This window comes from Triplophysa rosa, linkage group LG17 (genome assembly GCF_024868665.1).
Source record: "Triplophysa rosa linkage group LG17, Trosa_1v2, whole genome shotgun sequence".
Lineage (NCBI taxonomy): Eukaryota > Metazoa > Chordata > Actinopteri > Cypriniformes > Nemacheilidae > Triplophysa > Triplophysa rosa.
In genome coordinates, this window is record NC_079906.1 from 5797657 (window position 1) to 5825358 (window position 27702).

The following is a 27702-nucleotide window of genomic DNA, read 5'->3' on the forward strand; positions in this document are numbered from 1 at the left end:
TCTTTTTTCGTAATTTGACGATTTTTGACCGTGCTTCAAAAATTTGTTAAAAATCTCTTAATAAAACAGTAAAATGTCGTAAAATTCCAGTGGGATTTTTACATTATACGTGAAATTTCTGTAAAAAAAATAACTGTAAAACTGTGTTGTTTTCAGTGTATGAGTATATTTTATTATAATAATAATTATTATAACAAATACTGTTGTAACTACCATTTTGGTCCATGTACCAAATACACTATATGGACAAAAGCACAAATATTAATGCTACAGCATATAATGATTTTCTATAGAATTGTGTGCTTGTAATTTTATAGCAACTGTTTGGGCAGGGCCCTTTTCTATTCCAACATGACAGTGTCCCTGTGCATAAAGCAAGATTCAAAAAGAAATGATTAATTTAGTCTAGTGTAGAAGAACTTGACTGGTCAAGAGCTGAACCCAGCTGAACACCTTTGAGTCAAACACTCATCACGCAAACCCATCCGTGACTTTTCCCACAGGGTCATTTCGGCAAAGACAAAGGCCCTTCCAAAATTGGTGTTGTATGATATAGGGTTCACATTTGTTTTGATTGGAATTAAACATGTTTATTAAAAGGGAGCGTCCCAATACTTTTGTCCATATCGTGTATCCAATTTAAGTGAAATACATCAAGTGCATGTTTGTTAATGAATATATGTATTTTATACATTTTATCAGGAAACAAAACACAGTATCATATTTAAGAAACAAAAAAAAACATTCATTAATGTTGAAGAAAGTACAGTGATGGAGTCTTTCAGGCTTTTCCAACATTCAGCAGCACCCGAGGCTGAATAAATGCATTGTGGTTCTTACTGCATTCCAAAAACATAAAATAGGAAAATTGAGGGGGGGTTTGGCACAGTATCTTATGTCCACAATTTGGGATTTTTTTCCTGCTTAGCTACATGAAATAGTACAGTAACATAACATTGTTACATACTGTATATCAGAACCAACATGACAGGTGGGGCAAGAACTAGTGACAAATTACCCCACATTATTTCAAGCTATCTATCCTGTTCCAATTCTGAGGTATGGATATGACTGGTCAATATTTCAGCATTTTACAACAACAAAAACAATTTCCTAATGCTAAATTCCATATCCAACATTCCCTCGCATGAATAGACAGATACTGTATACACTATTACTACTTAGTTTTCCATTGGTTCTGGTCTTATCCTGTGACAATGCTTTGTTTATATGATTTGGAATAAGAAGAGTTAAACACAAAGAAAAGAGAAACACCCTAAAAAGGATCAAATTAAAATAAGCACTATGACTGCTTTCTCACAAACGCTATTTAACAAACCTTTGTTGTATGTTCTACATATCATAAAAAAAGTAAAATAATTCCCAACAAGTGCAAACATATATGGCTACATACAAATTTTACTTAGCATGCGAAAGTACTCTAAATAACACAAAAAATGACATGTCAAAAGATTGTAGTGTTTCTGTATATAAAAAAGCAAACGCTAAATGACATCAACGCTGTTTCTACTGAAGCGGAGCTTGAGGTGATGCCCCAGAGCACAGTAAATTATGTCGACCATACCATGAATCAACTACAACAAGTCTATTATTGACAGGTGGGCTGTACGATTTAACCCTTACCCGTAAATTATACACGGGGGGGGGGGGGTTCGGAATATACGGATTTCATCAATAAATTCTTGTTGAGGTGAGAAATGACAGAATTGTCATACCTGATCGCTCGTGGATAACAGGTCGTGTGATTTGATGTAAATGAACCGTCTATCAGAAACAAAAACGTTGTTGAAAAGCATATTTACCGCAATACTTTCTCAACCAATACAGAGTTTAACTAATCACTGCATTTCCTAATTTATGAATAAACACAACTTGACTATTATTCCCCCAGCAATCGTACTAGACAAAAAAGGCTTTCCATGAGCAGTCATTCTAAACACAGTCATTTTAAATTGGAAATTGTGCTTAAATCAATTTAGTACATTTACATTTATGCTTTCAGCAAGCGCTTTTATACAAAGCGACTTACAGTGCAAGGTATTTTCTTTTGCCAGTATGTGTGTTCCCTGGGAATCAAACCCATTCTGGAGCCCAATAAAACATCAATGTAAACCAGGCTATTCAGCCAACTACAAAGGGATGAACATCCCCAATAATGTCAATAAAAACAATTAAATATTGAGATTTTAGATGTCTTATATAGGGCTTTTTTCAACTGGTCTTCATGTTAGCCATATATCAGATAGTTTGTTCAGATAAAAATGAAATATTTTGAGTATTTCTGTACTGACGTATTTCCTATTAAAACAGGAAATTAGGGATTTGAAGTGCTTGTAGCCAATAGCCATACGTATGCTTTCATTACAGCCATGGTATTGGTAGTCCCAAAAAAAGGTGGAATTAGTTCATGGGACATAATAAATCCATAAAGCAGTTTTAGACAAAAATCTATATATGTTGTTCACCCAAAAATGAAAATTCTCTCAAAATGTACTAATGGCATCCGTAAAGGACTTTCTTTCTTCAGTTGAACACTCCAGTTTCTTTACTAAAATAAAACTTATATGCACATAAAAATATATACAGTATGCACATATTGGTAATTCTTACGAAACTATTGAAACATCATGGCAGCAATGATTTTAAATATAAAACATATAATTTAGTCACACAAAAAATGATCACAATAAAGATAATTGTTTTCCACATTTTAAAAAATTACATTTATAATTTTCTTTAAAAAAGTACTTTTTAAATGTCTAATTATGTATGATGGCATTGCCGGAAGGTCTCATTTTGAAACAAACATTTTTCAAAAATGTCTTAAAATTTAAAATGAATGCTTTAAAACATGTCAGACCTTGTTTTTAATGCCTAAAGCAATTTATTGAGGCAAGTATTTAAAAAATCATGTTTGATATTGTGGAAACTAGGATTTCATAAAAATCATTCAAATTTGTTCCAAAATAACTTTAGTGGGTTTACAAATCATCGCCTTGGAACTATAATGTTCTGTGTTCTGAGCAGTTTTGAGATAACAAGCTTTAAAGTTTTTACATTCCATTTGACTTTAGATAAAACCTTTTCATTTTATAAGAAAAAGTCCCAAAATGTACACAGCACAAAGAAAAACCATAATGTAAATGAGTTGTCACAGAATATGTGAATAACTCAATTGTGACAAAAATGTCAGAAAGAATGTTCTAATTCCAAGGTGACGAAATGTCTTCTGAAACAAAACCATACTTTTGTTTTTGTATTGAAAACAATATTTTGAGCTTTTTAACGAAAATTCTAACCGAAACAACATATCAATTACTTCAAATCTTGGTGTATCATGAAGAAACTAATTGTGAATTATAAGAGAATTTCCATTTTGGGGTGAACTGTTCTTTATATTCCCCATGAGTCAATAATATTGGTGATTTTCCCAGAAACTAAATATAAAGTTCATTTAGTCAACCTGTTGGAGTACACTAGCATATAGATGACCACTAACATACCAGAGATGGAGCTCCTGAATTGATTTCATGGGGTCCTTAGAAAGCATTGTACCACTTCACACCTTATCGTATCTGAGCAACCCAACACAATTCCCAACACAAAAACTCAAACTAAACTAATAGAACCCAGATTCATCGCTGCTAAAAACAAACACATGTGAGAGTGCAAAACTCCACATTACCATTCTCCATCGCACATCTTCTCTAATTAAAAGTCTGAGGGGCGTCCAGGCCAGAGCACTCTGTGTGGGATTTCCATAATTCACAAGCGCTAATGGCTTTTTAACTCGTCCCTTGCTGTCCTGTACATATTCTATCGATCCGAGTCTGACTAACAACCCCACAGACACAATGACTGAAGCTCAAGAGAGGGTGACCGCCATAACTGCTGAGGTGAGTGTAAATGCAAAAACACACGCTTAATATTTCAAATATAAATCCACACGCGCACAAACACAAAGTTTAAGAACCAAAAAGCGGCAGCTGAACAGTGTTCCACCGGAACGTTCCGCGTTTAGGACAAGAGCATCAACCCACATACACGAATGTCAATAAAAACATCTACAGACGAAAGCTTGTGCGTTTGGATATGTTGCAATATTTTCTGCATACCTGTACACACATCATTACAAAAACAGCGAGGAAAAGGAAATCAGGCGATTGTATTTTGCATACAATTTGAGTTGACATGCGCTACGCAGTCTGAAGCTTATTTCCGTGTTGAAAGTCCAAGCTTTGAGAGGTGCCTTGAGAACTTTCTGTCTGGTTTTCTTGGTTCTGTTCATTTCTTACCATTTATTCAGCTATTTCTGAAGTAATATTGAAATTATAATCAGAAAACAGCTGTCAGAAAAGGAGAGGTTCTTGTGTTTTACAGCATGAGCAGCGCATGGTGGAGATTTCAGTGGTGTTGCATCTGAATAGGTTGCGTCTATTCGTGACTGTTCATGAGGGGTACATCTGTCCATGGAATAATCTCTGGGTACACGTTAACAGCAAAACCTAAAAACAGAGAAAGACGACATAAAATAGTTTATAAAAACGTACAGTACATGGCAATCATGCAGATGACAACTGCTTGGAGGAATAAAGATTATTGCCTTGTTTATAAGATCAGCAACGTTAAACATTTAAATTCTGTCATTATTTACACGCCCTCTTGACGTTTCAATCCAGTATGACTTTTTCTTCTTCTGCAGAACACAAAAGAAATGTTGGTAACATTGGCATTGGTTTAGTGTCCAATAGAAGCGAATTGGATATAAAAAAAATTGTTGTTACCGACATTCTTCAAAATATCTTCTTTTGTGTTTTTCGCAAGAAAGAAAGTCGCCCAAATGAGTAAATGTAAAATAATTTTTAGGTGAACTATTCCTTTAATTCCTGACAAGATATTATATAATAATAAATATATGAAATTATACACAGCATGGCATTTAATGACACACTGTAAAACATAAAAGTCTAATAAAATGCAATGAAATTATTACCAAGACAAATTCTTTTTCACACTTCTAATTCTTTCATTTCTTTTCTTTAGCCAAACCCCTTGTCTGCAACTGAAGCCTAATTGAACGCAATGACAAACCGACAGCAGTAGTAAACCCATCAACCCCTAGACAAGCATTACCTATAGAACACACATAAAACTGGCAGCAAAACAAAATTACGGCCCTAAACATGTCAATATGAGACAACAATGTAGGATTTGTGTTCTGTGTGTCTGTAACTAATGAACACTGGTGCTTTAACGGCGTGATGCTGAGCGTATCGCTGGCACTGGTTGAAGGAGACAGAGGATCCAGCAGACATAGATCAAGGGAGGGATCTGTCCTTTATCACACAGTTAATGAAGGCAGAGAGGCTGCTAATGACCCTTTAGGGAAATGCAACAGAACACTTGAACTGAACAGCATTTAGGGACAGACTCAGTATCCGTACAGAAGTGGGAGGTTTGTGCTTGGGTACACACAGGTACAATAGACTTTTTAGGGTGAACATTTTTTAAGGCCAACAGTTCAAAATTTTCTAAAGCTCTGACTGTTGACTATTTGCTATAAACTTTTGATTAGATGGAGAAAAGCATGTCATACACGGATCAAGTAAAGCCTTGACCAATGGAAATTTTATAAATAAATGCAAACTTTATTTACAGCTGTCTTCCTGATGAAAACCATTTTAAAGTGACAGATCGTATACTGTAAAAATGGACTGTGAGAGTCACTTGGTACATAGTGAAATAAGTGTGGAAAACATTTTTTATTCCATTTCATTTTGTGTATTTTTATATATTTCTTAACTATTTCATTACGATCAATGATACAATAATTTTTGGGGGTAATTCTAATGATCATTGTTATTATTAGAAATAACTGATCATATAAAAATTGTGGAAAACATTTGTAAATTAATTGATTACATTTCATTACCTATTTATTATTGTTATTATTTGTAGTAGTAGTGGTAATAATAATAATAATTGATTGTATTTGTAAATTCATGAATACAGACCTAAATTGGATAATGATAATATATTTTAATTATCTAATTATCTATCAATACTGTTAATTTTGATGAAATAATATTAGCCATTTTAATGGATTACAATAAAAGCAAACCGCTCGTCTGTATTTTGACAGATCTGTAACCCAAACTAGTTTATGACAAAAAACAGCAAGCTCCAAAATAAATAATTGAAAAAAATGTCTCACCTTCCGACTCTCCCAGTCCTGTGAGTCAATGTGCAATCGTCTTCAGTGTAAAACAGAGAAAAACAGGCTGGAAAATATAGAAAAAGAAAAACAATTATGTGTCCATCAGGTTTTATTATTCACTGAAGCGTATGAAATGAAAGGACAGGAGATGTGATATTTGAGAAAGATCTAATCACCTTGTGGTCCCCCATGCAGACATTGGAACCCAGTGTGTTATAAACAACATTTCTCTCACCATTTTCTCGCTGGAGACGAAACAAAAACAAACAAATTCTTAAACACATAAACATTACGTACATTCAAGTGAAAGATGCATTAGTCATTCTTGTATGAACATGTATTAAATGAATGCACATTTGTTCATTTTTCTGTGTATAAACCCACCCGATGGATGATGTCTTTCACACCGTGGGACATCAGGATGCGGTCACACCATGCCGGGCAGCGTGTGTTCATGTATTGGGTAGGTTTAGTGTTGTCTTCACTGTACGGGTAGCTAAAAAACAATATTTGTTTCAAACTAACTAAAGCAGATGGAAAATCGCAGTTTACAATGCATTTAAATCCTCAAATGCGATGTGAGTTAAATAGAATATTTAGTGGAATCAATGTAGGATGGGACTTATTCAAGATTTAATACAATTTGTATTATTTCGTTCTGCTCACTTATAGGTTACGTACAGAATATAGGAAGGAGATGTTATTATAGACCACTTCGGAAAATGTAAACAAAGCTGGTCCAGAAGCATTTCCTGCTTCATTTATAACCAAATCAAAATGTTAAACGAATATCTTTAAGATTTAATTATGTAAAAATAAAATGTAATTTCACAGAAGTTGTTATTTTCTTTTTTTACAGATTTTCCACTTACAATGTCAAAAAACTGTAATTTTAAAGAATTTTACTGTTTTTATACAGATTTTCATGTATTCTTTTAAATAAAAAAACGTTAAAAAAAACATAAAATTATGGTTAAATGTTATTTTGCGGTTTATTTCCGGCGCCAAAGCTGTCGGAAATGTTCAGTTTTTATACAGGATTTTTTTATTCAGGTTTATTTTTGAAAATAAGGACAAAAATTGTAAAAACACTGAAAAAGACTGCAAATTGTAAAGGAAAACAAGGAAAACGTGTAATTCTACAGGAAAAACATTTCTTTTACAGTTTATGTTAGCTTTTTATTGGAGTTTTTTTACAGTGCATGTAATATTTGGGAGGAAACCGGAAGTGCTTCTGGACCAGAGTTTACATCTTGCGAAATGGTCTATATTTGGATTTTTTCATTGGAAAATACACAGCGATTCATCACGCATTAGGGGCGATTCACATTTCACGTCTTTTGTGCACGCAAGTTCGGTGGCGGCACACACGTTTTTCTAGGTGCTTCGGCGCCACATCGAGATGGAAAAGTTCAACTCTTCAGAGTGCCGCGTGCGCACTGTGGGTCATTTTTTGACTATAGAGCAAGCGCCGCGGCTCGCGTTTTCCGCTGGTTTTAGATGCGAAATGTGAATCGCCCTTTAAATGTAAAATAATGTTTTATTTTTAAAAGTTGTCTTTCAGTGTTTATGAAGTTGCTTACCTAGGAGGAAACTGTATATCCTCCTCTGTGATGATTTCATGAAATGCATAGATCTCCTTATCGTACTTCAGGAGCTACAGCACAAAAACACACACTTCTTGATCTTTTTTAAGCTTACTGTATTTTTTCAGTAAAAACATTTTTTCATCATTTGCAGATTTCAGTTTCTCTGGCTAAGCTTTTATTCAGAAAACACATTTAGACATGAAATCAGCATGTTTTGAATAGACATCTGATTCAGATGTCAATAAGACACTGTCCTAAAAATGTGCACAACACTATTTATGAAATGAAGTTCAGACCTCTTTTCCGTTGTTTTCCCTGAAAACGGCCTGGTGCAAGTAAGCGAATAACTTGGTCTCTATGTGAAGAAGGACCTAATGATAACCAGAAGGACAAAAAGAAAGAATCAAGTATTGAAGGGGAAACGGCCAGAGAAAACAAAGAGGAAATAAACGCAGGAAAGACAAAGCGTAAAAAGACGACAGGTGGGGAGAGACAGAGGTTAATACGGGGCGAATAAAAACTAACAAACAACAAGGGGTAACTCCAACTTGGCCGGCAGAAAAAAAATGAATCGCACGTCGGCAGGAATGATCTAAATGCAAGCTCGCATTTTCTGGGCTGGCAAAAAGTCAATATCAACCCTCCAAGAACCATAAATCTGGCTAGACAGTGTACTGGATATGTCTGAGTGCACACAAAAAGAAAAAATTCATCATCTACTGGTGCAAGAGTCAGAACCTTTAACATCTAAGTGCAGAAAAGGTGACGGTAGATTTGCTCTGTAATTTTGCAGGTATGTCCACAGACAGTTTAAGACTATAACACTAGATTGTAGATATTTTACTTTAAGCAACTGAGAAGAACACAAGACATAAATCTCAATCATATTTACATGGATCAACAATTAAGCAATAGAATTTAGACAGCTCTAACAATAAATAATCAATCACCTTGTGGTCGTTGTCTTTCTCCTCGAAAATGATTTTTTCCACCTCGTTGCTACTGTCTTTGTTTTTTACCGTCTTTACCGTCTGGATATCAGCAGACGTCGAGAGATTCTGTACACAAACAAAAATAGACATTCACGAAATGACTCGTGAGTGTACATTGGAGCACAATGTACTTTGTGTGGCAGTCAAATGTACCTGTACTAAACTGAGCGTGTCAAGACGGAAATTGAAGTCACCAAACAGGAAGAAGGGGACAGGACTGCTATCTGATATCCTGCAAGACCAGCACAAAGTTTGATCGACCGCTCATTCATCATTTAAACGAAAAGAATACACGACGTGAAATATTCAAAGAACAACAGAGACAAACCTGCTGATGACGTATCTGAGAGCTGTCTTGCGGTTTGTCGAATACACAGACGGACTGGAGTCGCAGGCTATGAGGTTGGAAGCGTCGTGAAACAGGTGAATATTCACAAGATCCAAAGCCCTGTACACACACACACACACACACACACACACACACACACACACACACACACAGAGTGCACACTTGTGTTATGGTTACAACTTACTTGCCTGTTGCATTCATTCTTCTTAATCAAAACACAGCTTGCTTTTATTAATTATGAGCTGTAATAATGTTGAACTAAACCCCATACTGGCTAGCCAGTGTGCCTTATGCTGGGTTAACACCAAACGCGAACAATCGCGTTCCACACTCTATATTACTCGTGGGAAAATTTCATTATTTTCACGTGAGCGACGCGATCTGACAAATATTTTCAACCTTCAGGGAAGACGAAATTGAGACGCGTTCGCGGCAATCGCGCCGCCCGATTCGTGTCATTCGCACCGCCTGCCACAAGTTTGCATCTATACACGTCTTTGCATTGACTTTGTATGTAATTTACTTGCGCAAAACGCTTGGTGTGAACCCAGTTCCCAGTTAGTCTTTGCAAAAAATTGAAATGTACTCACATACATTTTCTGTATATTGCATTGCAACACACATTAAACCAACACAGTCTCACGGCAAAAATGTAAGTGTTTTACGATACTGCTCATTTTGGCTCATTCGTATGAATTCGATTTGTACGATTTGGGCAATTCCGTGAAAATGTCAACCTTACCACGAAAAAATTAAGTTTTTACCAGCGGTTTGTACTATGGTAACAGCACAGATTTTAACATTTGGTGGTTCAAATACCCATGTGAGATCTCTCTTCAAATTTGTAAAGCATTTTTTTATTTTTAGTGCATGATTTTTCATAGTCCGGCAAGTGCCATTTTCAGGATTGTCACATCCATAGCGCTACATATTCCTCATAAATGGACACATGAAAATGAATATAAAGTAACTATTTTATGTTCTATAAAGAGGCATCCCTTCTCCATTCATTGGGTATTATTGCTTCAGGATTGTGCATTTTATTTTATAGAAATCCTACAAAGTTTATCGTCTCCCAAAAACCGCATCCTTTATTTGTCACATCCATAACGCATGTTTATTTCCCTTTTTTTAAATATACATTTTTTTCATAAACTGACATTTTTTTATGTTTAGACTCTATCAACAAGGGTTCAGCAAAATATAAACAGATGGTTCAATATAATTGTAACAAATTCATTCTCTGAGCATTTTTATGTCACGTCCATAACGCAAAATGTCACATCCATAACGCTGGAATTGCCCATTTGCTTTTGCGCCAGTGATGTTAGGGTTAGGGGCGGTGCCTCAGTACTGCTTTTTTCTAGTAATCGTATGTTTTGTACAATTCACAGCGTAGTCATACGAATAAGCCACCTCATAAAATAGTTACAAGTGCCCGTGAGATCAGGTTGCATAAAACACAATGGTACAGTATTACTTGTATGACTTTCTTATTCACTTGTAATACAACATATGAAAGGATGGTTACTGAATTACATTGAATGAGGATTAAAGCTTTTTCAGTCAGATTTTTATTCAATAAATTGGTTCATTCAATGGTGTATATGCATGACGTAATTCGGCTAAAATCTCTGCCAGCTCTGTTACATCCGGTGCCATAGGGAACAATGGCGTTTCGCTTCAGGATGTACATAGGATTACGATCAACAACGTGAGTCTAATTATTCAAACACTTCGCTATACGTAGACAACCAAAAAGGAGAAGCACTTGAGGCTATCCGTTTCAAGGTACATCAACGAATATGAAAAAAAGCAAGTTTTCTAACTAAACACATCGTTATTACTTGGTGAAAAATCCCCTTAATGCTATGAGAGCGGAAGTGACCTAGCTGGCTGAGATTTTAGCGGAAGTAGGTCATCGTCCCATATGCATATACCCTAATAACAAAATTGACCTAAATTAGGGGTGTCCCAATTTACCTGTATTGACAATAAACGTGCAACATGCATGTGCTATAAAAATCTGTCACAGAGTGACGTATGTTTGTTGTATGCCAAAAAAGCACACATTTGACGCTTTGCCTTGAAGTGACCCCAAAAAAATGCCAAAATTGCAAATTCTGTCATCATTTACTCACCCTCTTGTCAATTCAAACCTGTGTGACTTTCTTTCTTCTGTAGAACACAAAAGATAGTTCGAAGAATGTTTGTAGCCATTCTCTTCTATTGTATGGACACAAAACCAATGCAAGTCAATGGGTACCGCCGTTGTTCAGTTACCGACATTCTTCAAAATATCTTCTTTTGTGTTCTTCCGAAAAAAGAAAGTCATTTTGGTGTTAACTTCATAAATATATACATATCTACACTGTAAAAAAGAATCCGTAAAAAAACGGATAAAGTACTGGCAGAAAATTACCAATACATTTTCCTTTATTTAACAGACATTTCCGTTATGCTAAAATGCAATTTAATGCACTGCAAAATGTAAAATACAGGTAAAACAACTGTAAAAATTGAATACGGAAAATTCCTTCATATTAATGCAGTATATTGTGCCCTATTTTTACGGATTTATTTGAGAGTGTATACAGTAGTATGACTTCAGAAGACTTGAAATATAACACAAACTAATTACATTTCTATGATACTTTCCTATTATTTAGGGGCTCAAAGCTTTAGTCCCCATTCATTTAAAATGTTCCCATACAATTCCTGTAGAATATTTCAACATTTCACTTTAAAGTTCAAAGTTTATTTGTCACATACAAAACCATACTGTACATAGTACGACATGCAGTGAAATGCGTTTTCGACTGTCCGAATAGAGTAGAAAGGAGATAGGAAAGGAAGGAAGGTTAAACTATATATGGTGTGTTGCATGGAAGAAAAAAAACATACAAGCCATAAAAACAAGCGTAGGTTAGTGAGTAAATTATAGCATTTTTCTATTTTTGGGGTGCACTATCCCTCTAAAAAACCTACTGTCAAAAAGGTCTCCTGGTGTTATAGACTACTCATTTTTATATCAAATCTGTTAGCCTGCATCACTTGGTGCACCGTCAATGTGCGTTTCTGCGAGAGTGCGTATTGATTTTATTTACATTGCGATATCTTCCATTTGTGTGTGGGTCTATCAGTGCTGTCAGTCTCGCTGACTGATGTGGGACGTTAGCTGATAGGAGCAAGTGCAGCTCCGCTAAACCTGAACTCTTTCACAGGCTCCATTAATTTATCACTCAGCCATCAGGTTCCAGTACTGCTCTATTGTACAGCTGCCACACGCCAGCTATTAATGTGCTTCTGATGAGTATGCTCACACACTGTTCCACCAACACACGGCTAACACAACGTTTGCCTTGAGCTGAGGCCAAAAACATACATACACTTAGACACATGCCAGACTGTAAAGGAAATTGTAAAGAACACCTGACAAGACTTGTGCTTATTGAAGTGTGTGTGTGTGAACATACTGGTTGTGAATGATCCACCGTGTCCTCATATAGCCTTTCCTAGACCACTTGAACTGTAATCAAAACACACAAACACACATTGCACGTTACATTGAGGTATATTTTACAGTGCATAGATCATTCTTAAAGGTTGCGTTTAATCCAAGATTATTAGAAAATGAAATGAAAAATGAATGTAAAAGCATTTATTGTATGTCCATAATGAATAAACGCCCTGGTTAAACTTTGTGGATTTTGGTATAATAACGTGAAACATTGTGCAGTTTTTATTGTGTTGGTAATGATGTGTGATGGTAATGACACTTCTGACATTTTAAGGAGCAAACTTTTGAAAAGGTGTTAGCTAGCCGTCAACTACTATTAAACTTAGAATATATGAATTGTTTGTAAAAACATTACAGCAATAAAGTTGTAGAACTCTCAGATGACAGTATGTTGGGTCATTCTCACAAACCACCGAAACATCATGGCAGTAAATATTTTAATAATTAAACATATAATTCGGTAACTCAACTCAACTCAACTTTATTTATATAGCGCTTTTACAATTTTCATTGTTACAAAGCAGCTGTACATGAGACACATTGTTGTACCTGCAAAAACAAGAAAAGGTAACACAAACATGATCACAATAAACATAATTGTGTTCTATACCTCGCACAAAACATAGGAATTAATTATTTCTGTATTTTTTAGCTTTTTCTGCTGAAAATATCATTACCGTAATGCGCCCCCGAGTGCATTATATGTTGTAATTTAAACAACAGTAAAATTTGTGAGAATCACCCGTGTATAGGGATGTAACGATTCACCGTGAGCTGGTTGAAAATCGGTTATAATGAGCGACGATTCAAATCGGTTGAGGCTTGAACTGAATCGCAATACATTTTTTGAACAGCAGGGGCCGCTATTTTCACTGCAAACCTAAACGTGGATGCTGATATTTCTTAAATGCAAAAAATCCAAGAAAAGCACAGACAGTATTAGTTTTTCTATTATTAATTTGTTATAAAATTGCAGTTTAGTTTTGTTATTTGAAATAAAACATTATTTTATCATACAAAGAAACGTGAAGCATTTAAGAAATAATGCAAGGGACGTTGTTCATTTCTAATTTGTTTCAACTCATTTTTTCAAAATAAATCGTGAGTAAATCGTGAATAAATCGCATCGTGAGATCAGAATCGTGAATCGCATCGCATCGTGAGCTGAGTGAATCGTTACATCCCTACCCGTGTATACAACAATATTTTCAACTAAACATTTGTATGCATTTTAGCTGTTTGTTTACTTAACAACTGCGTTTTGGTGGCGTATGTATGTGAAACTTCTAAAAAACAGAAACAGATTCCTGTTTTTAGTACATTGTTGTTAAGTAAATGTAACATAAATAAAAAATAATAATTATATAAACAAAAAAAAACTTTGGGAAAATAATTCAAATTAAAAAAACTCAAAATTCATCGAAATTCTTGGTGTTACGGTAATGACGGCATTATTGGGTAAAGTTGTTATAAAAATACTAAAAACTGTACATATGAATAGGAAGTACCAGCCGAATAGGAAATAAAATGTACTTTTAGGTTTTAGGAAAGTAAAAGTCTGGCAAATTTAACTTCTAAACAAACATATATCTGCCGTAAAACTGCAATGATTGTTTTACAGGAAACAAAACCTTTAAAAGCATCTCATACAGTATATTGGAAAAACGGACGTGTCATATAAAGTCTAGGGGTGACCCCGATGAATATGAATTAACACCTTCTCTTTAAATGCACGTAGTCCGTTACTTAGACTGAACTTTGCGCTGCATGATACAAAAATAAATAAATAAAGTAAAATAACCAAAATCACCGCATATAGCAAGCACGGATCTTTTGGAACTTGACATTCTCTGCACTGAAAGCAAGCGTGCGTCAGGAGGACGGAGAGCGAGTGCGCAGGAAAAAAAGGTGAAAGGGACTTTTTGACAGTTTAAATGGGAAGATGCTTTATTGCATTCCTCCTTTACATGCCGTAACTAAAGCCACTTTATTGGTAGTGCATTGTTAATGAACGTGCTGCATTCCCGTTTGTAAAAAATAATTCATTATTATCAAGTAGTTTTAAAAATAGTTTTGAGGTGAGATCTGGTCTAGTATTGTATGGCGCAGCATTGTTACGTGATGTTTAAGGAAAATGTCCATTAATTTTACTATTTGTGGCTTGTGTTTTGAAAATTATGTTCCCCTGCATTTCAGACATTTTGCCTAAACACGTTTATTTTGCACATTGTGACTTGATTCTGGCGTATTTCTTTTTTTATTTTTTATTATAAAGGTAAATTCTGTAAATTAATGTGTGATTGTTTTTTTGTGCATCAATGTTGCGCGCTGCACTGAAGAAAGAAACCACCTGGTGTCGTCCCCACATGCACGCACGCGTGCACACACACACACACACGTCTGATTCGACTATCAGTCGACTAAAGGCAAGACGTGACAATTCTGATTCGACTATGTAAATCCTTATTCGGGGACACCCCTAATAAAGTCCGGTATAAAGTCCGGGAAATTCAATGGAATCATTTTAAACAGTAGAGATGCACCACACACACTCACATCAGGCCAGAAGTTCTTTGGGAATTTTTCTTTTTCCACCGTTGTCACTTCTTCCAGTGAGCCCTCGTACTTGTTGCAGCCCGAGACGGCTTTAAACTCCTTCACTACAGGAGGAGGAATAAACAACCAAGACATATTGAAAGAAAAACATGCAAATGCAAAATCAATATACTAATGTTGGGCTTGTCCCGTGGCTGTAAGCTCTGAGAGCAGGATCTATGGAACACTGATTTGATGGGGCACCAAATTCATTGGTCCACTGATCTTAATGGCTCTTCTATTAGTGCTCTTCTAGAGAGCTTATTCATAAGGTGCTGTGACTCGAATAGATGAATACTAGTGAAAAACCCGCTCATCGGGTTAAATTCTGTTCTATCAGAGACACTAACCACATGAGTCGCTTGTGTCATGCCAAAGGAGAACATTTGTTTGTGTTGCGTTGTAAATTTATCTCTTGGCTAATGTGGCAGTTTTTTAACCGTGAGATTGTATTTTAATGAAATTCACAGTTTCTTTAAATGAAAAATTGTTCGCTGTAATATAGTTTTAAAACTTCCTTTGACCTTAATGTCAGTTTGGCAGTTAATGGAAATAATTATAATGGCCAAATAGGAATTCAATGATTACAGTCATCCCTTTCATTAAGCGTGATGATTAAAACACAAAACAATGTAATAACATGATAAACATCTGTATTAACAGCTCCTACACCCTACAATACATTGTGCTGGTTCATGTTGGCACAATGATAAAGGTCTAAAGAAAATATAATTAATATTTACAGCTGTTTGCTTTACTAAGGTGGGGATATATAGTAGCTGTCACAGCGCTTTATATCAGGGGTCAAGGTGAACAGTTCATATATTGAATACAACAACACTGCATGTATATGAAGAGTTTATTTCAAAAATGAGATAACTCATGAAATAAATCGTGTTTTTTATTGTGCATTCCAATTAATATCAATCAAACTGCAGTTGGTTTGTTTTGATTTAAACCATAATAACTAACACAATAAAACACAATAAAAACATGATAACATAATAAAAAACATGATTTTTGATTTTTTTTAAACGGAGTTATCTCATTTTGGAAACATACTCTTCATATGTATATGTACGTGACATTTTTTATGAAACAGACAGTTTCTGTTCTAATCTGGATGCTGATTATTCAATGCAATGTTCCAGTCGGACCATTAATAACATCTTTGCCGTGAAACACCTGCTCAACTAGATATTGTGTTTCTGTGAATGAGAACACCGTATGTTACTGTTTACTGCATATGTCAGAGACTGTAACCTGTAGCTAATGTATGGATTGTTTAAAAAAGTTCATATTAAAGTTTTAATGATATTTGTTGAATTAACAATAAAAGCAATAAGGCATTGTCAATATTGTCATGGCAGAAGATGTTGCCTCTAATTTTCTTTAGCATGACCTATATGGCCTTTTTTATATTAGTAAATATTAATGTACACCAAAAAATAAAATTAAAGGTTTTTGATTCATTTAATTCTATTTACTAGGGGTTTATTAAATCCTCAGCACTGTATGGGAGTATTTTTAATTATATAAATATTACAACATATCAGAGAGTGACTGTACAAAAACACTACCATGATGAACACTTCAGAATTTAAAGGGACAGTTCACCTAAAAATGAAAATGCTGCCATCATTTACCCACCCTCAAGTTGTTTCAAGTCTGGATAAACTATGATGAACACAGAGAACGATATTTGGAAAAATGCTTGTAACCAAACAGTTCTTGGCCACCATTGACTCCCATAAAATTGCTTTGTAAATTTCTTTGTTCTGTTGAACACAAAAGAAGATATTTTGAAGAATGTAGGAAAGCAAACTGTTCTGGGGCACTTTTGACTACCATTGTCATTTTTCCTTCTATGGTAGTCAATGGGGTCCAACACAACAAGAAAATGATACAGATTTGGAACAACTCGGGGGCGAGTAAATGACAGAATTTTTATTTTTGGGTGAACTGTTCCTTTAATAAACACATTTAATGGTCATAAAAGTAGGCTTTCTTTAAGCAAACTATATTACTCCCTTTTTTCTTTTAATTCTAAAATGTGACCCAGATCTTCATGAATTTCATAAAATTCACTTATAAATTATAGATGGTTTCATCGGACGTATGCGCCTGGCCCGAAGTTCATTTCCGATCTGTGTTTGGTTATAACCATTCATTTTATTGTACAGTATATTCATTGTTTTAAATTGCATTAAAACTACTCAACAGTTATTGATTCTTTGCAGACGTTTCCCGTAAATTAAGTTTGGGCCACATAACGTTTGTTTATGTTGTTGCCGTTGAAACCGTCTATAATGTACTATAAATACACTCAGTGTGAGTTTAATTTCTTACCATTGAAGTCATATTGTTGGATATTTTTCAGTGATTTGTGGATGTAATACATGCTTCCCAGAGCCTAAAATCAAATAAAACAAACAAACAAGTGAGGTTCTTCTTAAACAAGCATAATTTCAAGGTTTTGATGGAAGCCCTGATCATAATGACCTGCCATCTTAAAAGTCACACACAAGCAGAGGTTAATGAAGACATCCGATTTCATTTTAGATGATGATGTACTCGCATCATAATCATTAAACCTCCACCTTTAACAGTCAATATCCTTCTGTCTGTGAGACAAAACCATCCAATCACAGAAGTAGCCACAGTTTTGGATCCCAAACGTAAACCCAACATACGGACATCGCTAAACACAAGAAAAGCATTTGGAGAATGAATCCTATTCTATAAATGACCACGTTGCCCGTGTGTTTTCTGGCAGCACTGTGAATGGATTTAATGTACTGGCTGTTTGCTCCAGTGAGCGCTCATCAATCCAGCCCCACAGAGATCAATAGACAGAAAATTAAAACAATCACACAGAGATTAAACACAAGAGCCCGCTGTTGGCCCACCACGAGTCCCATCGCAGGTCAGAGAAAAATCACCTGCCGTTCTGGGAGGTTTGGACAAGAAGTAAACACGACACCCATTACATAAACACACACACTTATGCGTTAACACACACTTATCCTTAGAATTTAAAATATCCCAGGAGAAGGATATAAATCTTTTAAGTCAAATTATGCTTGTTTGAGAAGACAGAGATTTCTATTTTATCTGTCTTTAGAGACTGGAAATGAGCACAGGGACGTGAAGAAATTACTGAGATTCGGAACATGACGCAGACTTGATTCGAACCCGCAGCTACAGCGTGAGCACCAACTCTCAAGGCATTTGATGCACATGGAGCTTAAAATTGAAGTTCTTTACATCCAAATCATCTCAATTTTAGGCTTCTTTATAAGCAACTAAGAAAGGGTCGACCAACAGTCATTACCAATTTTGGAAGGCCTTTATTTGACAATTTTCTTCTACATGTGAACAACCCAGTAAACTTATCAAAACTAAAGAATAATTGTATTCTATAATAATTTATAATAATTGTAACTATAAAAATTGTTATGACACAATTTGAAAAGTGCAAAATAAAAAATTAAATATTTTGCAAAATTGTACTTTTGACCTTTTATCAGACAGCTTCTTGAGTTCTCACCCTGTGATGACAGATGCTTTTTTTAAACAACATTGAAGAAAATTGGCTGCTTTTTCCTTATTATTTGATCAAAGTCATTTATTTCAAAAATATTTTTCAATAAAATGTTCTGCAGTTTTATAAGGGGAAAAATGAATATGTTGGAACAATTATATTTTTGTATATACAAAAAGTCATTTCATACATTTAAACACCTTCGGATTAAAATGCACTAAAGCACTAAAAGTCAAAAGATTGTATTGCAGTAATTTATCATTAAACACATTTAATAAGAATCTAATGTATTTCTTCTTACAGTCTTCAAACAATTTTGCATCTTTTCAGGACCAAGGTTTTAACTGCACATGCTTGCTCTCTCTCTCTCTTTCTCTCTATCACACACACACACACACACACACACACACACACACACGTCGGCTGTTAACACCCATCTTCATTCTCATTTCTCTCACATCATCTGTATTGATTTGCAATTAGTTTTCCGTGGGCTGCGATTCATCGCTTCTGCTGGCGAGAGTGTGTGCGCGTAAATGCGGAGATCGTCTGGCACACTCGCCGTACAAATGGTGTTTTGATAAAAAATCACTTTTAAGTCAATAAATTTTTATTAAACGCTGCACTAGCCTGATTGATGAAGATAGGTGTGAGGCTGAGTGTGTGTTGATCTCTGTTTAAGTGTGTGTACGTGAAACTGGCTCCTGTGGTGAGGCAAATGAAAAATTTGTTTGATTAAAATATTTTTTTTATATTTTAAGCCAAACATGTTCACAAAAAGTACAAAAAATTGGTGTGGGGGTGGCAAAGGGTCCACGATCAGAAAAACTCCATGACCCTCCAGCAACAACACCACAAATACACACTCGCTCACCATCACTCGAAGACACATAAACCAGCAGTTTATTTATCATGTTCAGATGTGAAGGGCCTAATCAATAGTTTTAATCTGGAGTTAAACGTATTGACTCGGTCCGCTGGCTGGCCACTCCTGCACATTAACCCAGTCCATCAAGGTACACACCAAACACCTAAAATATATACACACACATGCAGCACCCCTCACCTGGGTGGGCTGAGGGTTAATATCCTGCCATTTTCACAAACACCAGCAACTTCTCGTCTTACTGGATTTTCACGCATTTTACTGGGTTACTTGAGTAATGAAAGGGCCCCTATTGTTGGACAGGCACTGGCATGAGGTTCACTTTAAGGTTTGGCTGGTTAGCAGGGACTAGGTATCATCTGCCGGTATTTGCCAAATCTATACTGGGAATCTTTTGATGGATATTAAAAGTACTGTTTGTTTTGAAAGCAAATGCTGTTGAAATGGGTGTGAATATTAAATTGCTTAACAGATGTGATCAAATATGATCTTCAAAAGTATTTCATACATATAAAAGATGTGGTGTGCACACAAATTGGCAATGAAAGACATCAAACAGAACAGTGTTGTGTCTTAATATTCACATACGTATGATAAAATCAATGTAGGGCAATACACAATAAAACATACAGTATGCACAGATTGAGGTCGAATATGACTTGGTCATTGTATAAAACTTCCAAACTAGTTTGTATGACAACACTACATGCAATTATTTTTATTTTTTAAATGTTTTTTGTAAAAAAAATCTATTCGAATATAATGCATTTTAGATTTAATCTTGTCTCTAATATCTGTCATTGGCATTATACATTAAAAACGGTCTTGATGGTTTTGCATCTAACTGTTTATTTATATATTATTTATATCATATTAACACTGAAGTCCTGCAGTGGCAAAAAAGCACTGGAATAACCGCCACAAATTGAGCAATCTCAAGATGGTTTCAGAGCGCCATCTAGTGGATATACAAAGCAACTGCAGTACTGAAGGTGCTATAATAATGATTGCATGACATTACAATGTATTTTCCCCAAAAGTCAATGAGAAACTAAATGAAGTCATCTTGTGATATATTGCAACAGCCTTATTACTCACCGTGAAACTGTTTGACTTAAAATCATTGTCTATATAGACACATGCTCTGTCAAAATCTGCCATCCCAGGGCTGGTCTCTATGGTCCTATTATCAGAAGACATAAATAAACATGGAAACCATGAATAAAAAGACGATAAATTATGAGTACATATAAATAAATAATAATAATAATAAATTATTCAGATTCCAAATATGACAGATCATACCGGAAAAACTTCTCAGCGTGGTCCATGTTACTCGTATAGTCCTTTCCACCGACTTCTTGAAAGTGCAGGGCAATGAAGCGCGGCTTATACTTGTGCACCGTCTGAAAACACAGAATGCATTCATTTATCAGTGGGGATAATTGAAATTGACACTGAAAACATGAAAGTTTTTGCTCAGATGTCAATGTTTTGTGGTTTAAATACCCATGTCATGTCTCTTTTTTAAGGCATTTGTATTTAAAAAATAATAATAATTTCAGGAGCAGTGACATAAATGTGACAAACGCTTTTTATGTTTAACAGGGTAAAGTTCACTCTACAGATGATGCCTGAGGTATGTGTGTTTATATTGCAGTTTGAACAGATGGAGCGCTTTGACAAAGAAATGCTTGTGTATATAAAAGACATCAAACTCACCGAGAACTCTCGCAGCCAGTCTCCTTCAATCTCACCCACCTGAGAACAAAAAACAGATTTCCCTGTTAGGGCACTTTTTAATATCAATCAGATTTAACCTCAGTTTAGTGTTAACAAAGAGAGTAACAAAGATTAACTAAGCTATAAAGCGATGCTGGATTGGAATATTGGCTATATATCATTCACATGGTTGCTTTAGATTATTAGGCAGACAGGTGTCTTTTTCAGGAGACAAGAAACAATAACTTGACATATCTCCGCTGTCCTTCCAAAACCTCGGATGTCCAAATTCAACGTTTTTCAGGAAATGATTAAAGGGGTCATATGGCGCGAACATGTGTTTTTCTGTGTCTTTGGTGTGTTACAAGTTGCCCATGGATGTATTAGACACGTAAAATTGCAAAAATGAAAGTGTCGGAACAAAAGATGCATTCTATCTAAAAGCGAATGCTCACCCAGACCTGCCTGAAACGCCTCGTGTAACCACACCCCCACAAATCTACGTTCGATCGTGGTATGATTTGACTAAGACCGCCCAAATGTATACGCAAGTGAGGTGGGTGTACCTGTCAGTACAATTGCTTTGGAACCTGATGTTCCAATTATGGTAAGAGGCGTTACATTTCCGTCACACGCTTGCAGTATTCGACCAATCACTACGCACTGGTGAACTGGCCAATCATAGCACACCTCGCTTTTCAGAGCGATGAGCTTTGTTAAAAATCTGCGAGTTTCAGAGAGGCGGGGCAAAGAGGAGAGACGAGCATGAACGGTATGTGGAAAATACAGCGTTTTTGAACCTTAAATCGTGTATACACATTGCATTACATCTAAAACAAACAATAATATTCATTTCAGCCGTGTCATATGACCCCTTTAAATGATTCAATAATGTGTTGTCAAAGATGACAAGCACTTTTTAGTATGTTTTGTTGGTTAGATATTTGCAAAACCCAGTGACAAACATAAAGGGGGATTAATAATAATGATTCATGGCAACAACAAAAAATCACTAAATATGGAGACACAAGGTTTCCGAAGGACAGCAGCGATATGCAATAATATAAACAAAATGTCACAATATAATATAAATATATTAGGTTTCAAACGTCAAACCACACAATATAAAGAACTTTGAGAGTGTGGATTATATATACACCGTGAGTGTTAATTTGACCTTTTTTAACACTGGCGATTTTACTGTGTACGACAGCAAAAATCACACCGTGTACACACGCCTTTATAAAGCACAAAGAAACGAATGGAATAAATGTACTAGGAAAACGCCAGCAACCGTGTGGCTGTAAAACAAATGATGGGTTCAAATCAATAAATGATACTTTTTTTTGGAAGATTTTTTTCTACACTTTCTACTTTCCATCAATGTGGAATATTCTGACAGTACAACATTCTCATTGGCACTTGAAAACATTATCAACCAATCCAAAACAACAATGTAGAGGGGCATGTCTAAATATTTTGTTCCAGTTCTGTGAAAATCTGATTCCATGCGGGTAAGTATGCTAACCGGTTATGTATATCTCTTTCATAAAATAGAATAGAGAGAAGCCAAGGAAGCATCGTGAGACAGAATGAACAAACATTACGCAATATATCTAACAGATCACTTTTTACTTCCTAACTAACGCCGGTTGCTACAAAACAAACAAGACTTTGTCAAAGTCACTTACGCCTGTGGTTTGGCTATACTACAGCCGCAAGTGTGAAATTGATTTATCTTCTTATCTCGTACGCTTAAGAACAGGAAGTTACCACTGCCTGGTCAGCAACCAATATGGTGGACTTGTTAGAAAGCCTTTGTTATTTTTGTTCGACTGTTTTATTCATGCAGTGACCAATGAAAAGTACAACAATATCAACGCACCCTGAACACTCCCTGTCATAACCTGTCAAGCATGCAGTGAAACCAGGTCATGAACATTTGACTGCAGAACAGGTGAGAGAAGGGACGGGTTGATTTGCACTTATTTTGATGTTTATACAAAACTGCAGACTGTATAATAATCCATATGGCCAGCAGCATATACTGCCACACGTTACTTTGATCTTCTTGTGGACGTTCTAGTTTCGTTCTATCCACTGAATTTGTTGGGTGGGGAGACCAATGGAAACTTCCTTCATCTCCGCTCTCAAGAGGATTTCCCAAATTTACAATGCATTATTTCCTGCTGCCTGGCTACGGTCCGTACTAACATTCAGCTTCAAATAGCATAGAAGAACGAAGTTCAGTGACTTTAAAAGTGTTTACTGTAAACGCACTTGCATGGCTTCACATGAAATGTCTAAAGTGAACACTGTATCAGAAAAGAGTGTGATATTTCATAGCCAACTATAATGAAATATTGGAGCTACAAAGCTCAGACAGTATAACTACATATCATTTGTTCCTCCCGTGCAGACAAAATGTCAAAACAAACATTAAAAGCAGGTAAAAAAAAAAATTCAATAAATAACTATTTTTGTTTTTGAAACACTCATTGTATACGTGTTGACACAAGAGATAACAACGTCAGCATTAAACATCATGGATTACAGTTAAACACGCCAAACTTCAGGATCTTGCGAAACGTCAGAGGTCTGGCAAACCCTTTGAGGAAAAACATTAATATCGACCTATTGAAAAATGAGGCGCTGAAAGGTTAAAGTCCTTTGGGAAACGATATTCATCTGTTTACAGTCACAATGGACTGTGACATTTTTTTTTTTTTCTCTGCCACACATGGCCTGAGGAAACTGGGTACGAGGCCAAATTTCCACTTGCGTGGTCACATGCATAATGAAGCCAATGCTTTAACAAATGCACTTTAAACTCAGGACAATCTGGACTGAACATAAAAGGAGAAAGGAAGATATAGATATTTCAGATATTTTCATATTTCCTGAAGATAAAGTTTACCGTGTTTTTGAAATGTGCCACACAGTTTCTAGGACGTTTTTGCCCAAAAAGAGAGCAACACGTCCCTCTTTGACATTCTGGTTGCTTAATATGGTCAGTGGGGTAAGCTGAATTACTGCCTTAGGTAAGTTTATTCAATATTTGAGCTCCATTTTATACAGTAGATTGACTTTGTTTATCGGTTTAGAAAGTAAACTAAATATTTATTTGCTTTTGTAACATAGGAACATATGTTGAAAAACAAAAAACTAAATAGCACGCACTTTGTTTACTGGTCTTGCTTTGTTATAGCTTTCCTGTAGCTCAGTGGTAAGAGCATGGCGTTAGCAACGCCAAGGTCGTGGGTTTCGATCCCAGGGGATTGCACATACTTAGAAACAAATGTATAGGATAACGCAATGTAAGTTGCTTTGGATAAAAGCGTCTGCCAAATGCATAAATGTAAATGTTATGTTTAGGCATTGCATTATAAAACAAACAATCACAAGACATTTACTCGGAACTTAACTCTCAACATAGTTTTAGTGTCATGCTGGTATCTCTAAATGTTTTTCAGTGCATTCTGTGTTATATCTGCAATGTAGGCAATACGAAGCCCCATCACACAGCCCCATCAAAATGATCTGAATGAATTGAGAAAGCCTAACATTCAAATATTTAAAGAAACACCCATGGATGTCAACACTTCACTTACATATCAACCAGATACCCAAATAGTGACAACTACAGTACAACATGAGAAATGAATGAGAAAAACAACAGCAGAGCAGTATAATGAATCCATGCCACCAGGGGCATGTCAGGGAAAGTGTATAAGTTTATTGTCCAACTCGAGATTTACGTCTAATAAAACAAATGCAAGAAAATTCATTGTAACCTATAAATAATAAACCAGTATCTTATACCAGTGGTTCTCAAACTTCTTCGATGTGAGGCCCCCTTTGTGTAGGCATCATTTTGCGCCCCCCCCCCATAAAGACTTAAACTTACCATTTTAATTACACCAATAACATATTCAGTTCTACAATGCTGAAACATAAATACGTTTGGTTGTTCGGCTTATTTTTCTGATGTTTAATTTCATAAAATGTATGATCATAAAATACCACAAAATCTGTGCCCCCCTGGATCCAAAATCTGTGGCCCCGGGGGGGCCACGACCCCCCACTTTGAGAACCACTGTCTTATAGACAACCATGTGGTAAAGTATTTATTTAAGATTTGGACGTCTCATTTTGATTAAAAATGTCTACACACTACAGCAGTTTCACAGTAAGATATCAACTGGTGCTGGCATGGATCGTGTAATCAAATATAAAAACGCTTTCACCAAAAACCTATGTGACCATTTCTGTGGACTATTTGCACTTCAGTTAGTCGACTGAGCACATGCTTAAAATAACATACAGTAAGGGTGTAAATGATATATCGATAATATGTTTTTTTTAAAGTTTGGTGCTTTTACTGCTTTAAGAAGTTCTCTCTTAGAGTTTGGTCTTTTAGTTTCCTTTCATACTTTTCTGTTAAAATTTAGTTCGTTATTGAGTGACAGACCGATGAAATTATTTATTCATTTACATAAAGAAGGTTCAAATAAACGTCCAATGCTGTCATTCTGTAACAAAGTGCATGCGCAACAAAAACGTTACTCTTCTGGAAAGAATGTGGTTATTTGAATATCAGTTCTTAAAAATGATGTTCGAAATATCGTGAACCCGGTATCGTGTGCTGTCTCGAATCGTCAGTCGTAACACCGCATTAATACTTTTATATGAATACTTCTCTATTCCATCCTGCACTGTCTTTCTCCTGCCACTCATAAACGCAGAGAGTGTTTGTTTACCCCTGTATGTAGCCTATTGCAGCACTTCAGTTTCGCGGCAGCACTTTTAAAAGTCTCACAACTGTCTGTCAGTTTCCTGTTTTATTTGAATACACACACAGGCCGGCGGTGATAGGTCGTCAGAGCTGTGGGGAGGTTCTGTCACACAGCTCGCTGTAAATGGAAGAGGATATTACTCTAGACTGGGGACTTAAGTGCGAGAAAGGCCCAGTGGAGCGAAGAAAACCTTAATGGTTTTCACTGCAAGAACCTGCCGTATGAAGAACGGGCCGAGAAATGGACCGCGCGCGGTCGTATCATCGATGAGACAGCGGCGACGCGCTGTTGCGTTTGACGCACCGACGCTGCATGTCACGTTACAGTGTAACAACAGTTTCCTCTATAATAACACAGAGGGTCTAGTTTTTGTAACGTTTAGGGCATTCAAAAGCAGACATGCCACTGTTCAGGTGGGTTTTGGCCTACCTATTCACATCGTTTTGTAAATGACCTTAAACACAGGTAGCATTCGTCGACAGGTTACTTTTCAACTGCGTGCAGTTGCTGTAAACGATAAGACGATAGAAGGGTCTGTACGCGCGCGCCGCGTTAGTATGTTACTCATTTGCAACGCGAACGTTTTCTCGCATGTTAAAAGCATGAGGGTTTTAAACTTACATTGTCAAACAGCGAGCCGACGTTCGCGGTGACCAGCAAGACGTCCGTGTGCGTCTCCATGGTAAGAAGGTTAGTCCAAGAAAAGTCTAATCTTAAGAGAATCCCGCTCGCAGTTCTTTAATGGATGAATAGCAAACGTCTTAAAGACACGAAGAGAAAAGTCGATCTCCTCCTGAAAGCAAGAAGACACGCGCGCGCGTCGCTCGCATCTCCGTTCGTGCTGCTGTCAGTCTCCCGAGTCATGAGGAAACATTCACATTCAGGGTCAGCGCTGGAGAGGGAAATCTCCTGTCTTCATGGTAATTGGACTAGGTTGTAAGCTGACTTAACCCGGCGTCGAGATCTGTAGCCTTTGAGTTGCTGCACTATGCACACAACTAGTTGCGCTGTCAGTGTTATAATGCTACACGACACGAGAAGCTCCGCCCTGTACATGTACACGAGCTACTGTAAAGAGATGAAGCGTCAAAGTTTCCGACAGTCAGTTGAGCAATCGAGAGACCTGATACGCACACACACCCAAACCAGCACACAAAACTGTAGACGTCCTCGTACATTTGCTGCTGCTTTTACTACCCGCAATATGTTTGTGTGAACATGCAAATATTCAATAACTAGAGACGTAAAGTTTTACAGACGTGGGACAAACAGAAATTGAATAATACGTCTGTGAACGAAGTGGTGGGGGGGCTGTGTAAATTGTCGTTTTGTCTTCTGGGAAACGTGCATATGAATGGCATTCCTAAATGAGTAAATAACATCTTTAAACAAAACAAGTACAATTTACACCAATCATTAGTGTTTACCTGACACATAATCCATTGTTTCTGCCTTTAAAAGGCATCCGCAA

The 27702-nt window shown here is 36.2% G+C and overlaps 1 protein-coding gene across 1 annotated transcript; it reads right to left on the reverse strand.

Moving 5' to 3' along the window:
• Positions 1–118: 118 nt before the first annotated feature.
• inpp5l (inositol polyphosphate-5-phosphatase L) lies at positions 119–27290 on the reverse strand. The gene is made up of 16 exons (XM_057356931.1): positions 26853–27290; positions 21436–21474; positions 21019–21119; positions 20812–20896; positions 17633–17696; positions 15245–15348; positions 12645–12697; positions 9148–9267; positions 8973–9051; positions 8778–8885; positions 8124–8198; positions 7822–7895; positions 6623–6734; positions 6415–6483; positions 6236–6302; positions 119–4526 (listed from the first exon to the last, which is right to left on the reverse strand). Exons 1-15 carry the CDS (start codon positions 26910–26912, stop codon positions 6261–6263), a joined length of 1185 nt encoding a protein of 394 aa, XP_057212914.1. The 5' UTR covers positions 26913–27290; the 3' UTR covers positions 119–4526; positions 6236–6260.
• Positions 27291–27702: the final 412 nt, after the last annotated feature.

Coding starts and splice junctions, on each gene's coding strand:
- inpp5l (XM_057356931.1), bottom strand. CDS start 26,912: ATGGAGACGCACACGGACGTCTTGCTGGTCACCGCGAACGTCGGCTCG. Junction 21,475..26,852: donor TCGGCTCGCTGTTTGACAAT/GTAAGTTTAAAA, acceptor TTTTGTTCTCAG/GTGGGTGAGATTGAAGGAGA. Junction 21,120..21,435: donor ACTGGCTGCGAGAGTTCTCG/GTGAGTTTGATG, acceptor CTGTGTTTTCAG/ACGGTGCACAAGTATAAGCC.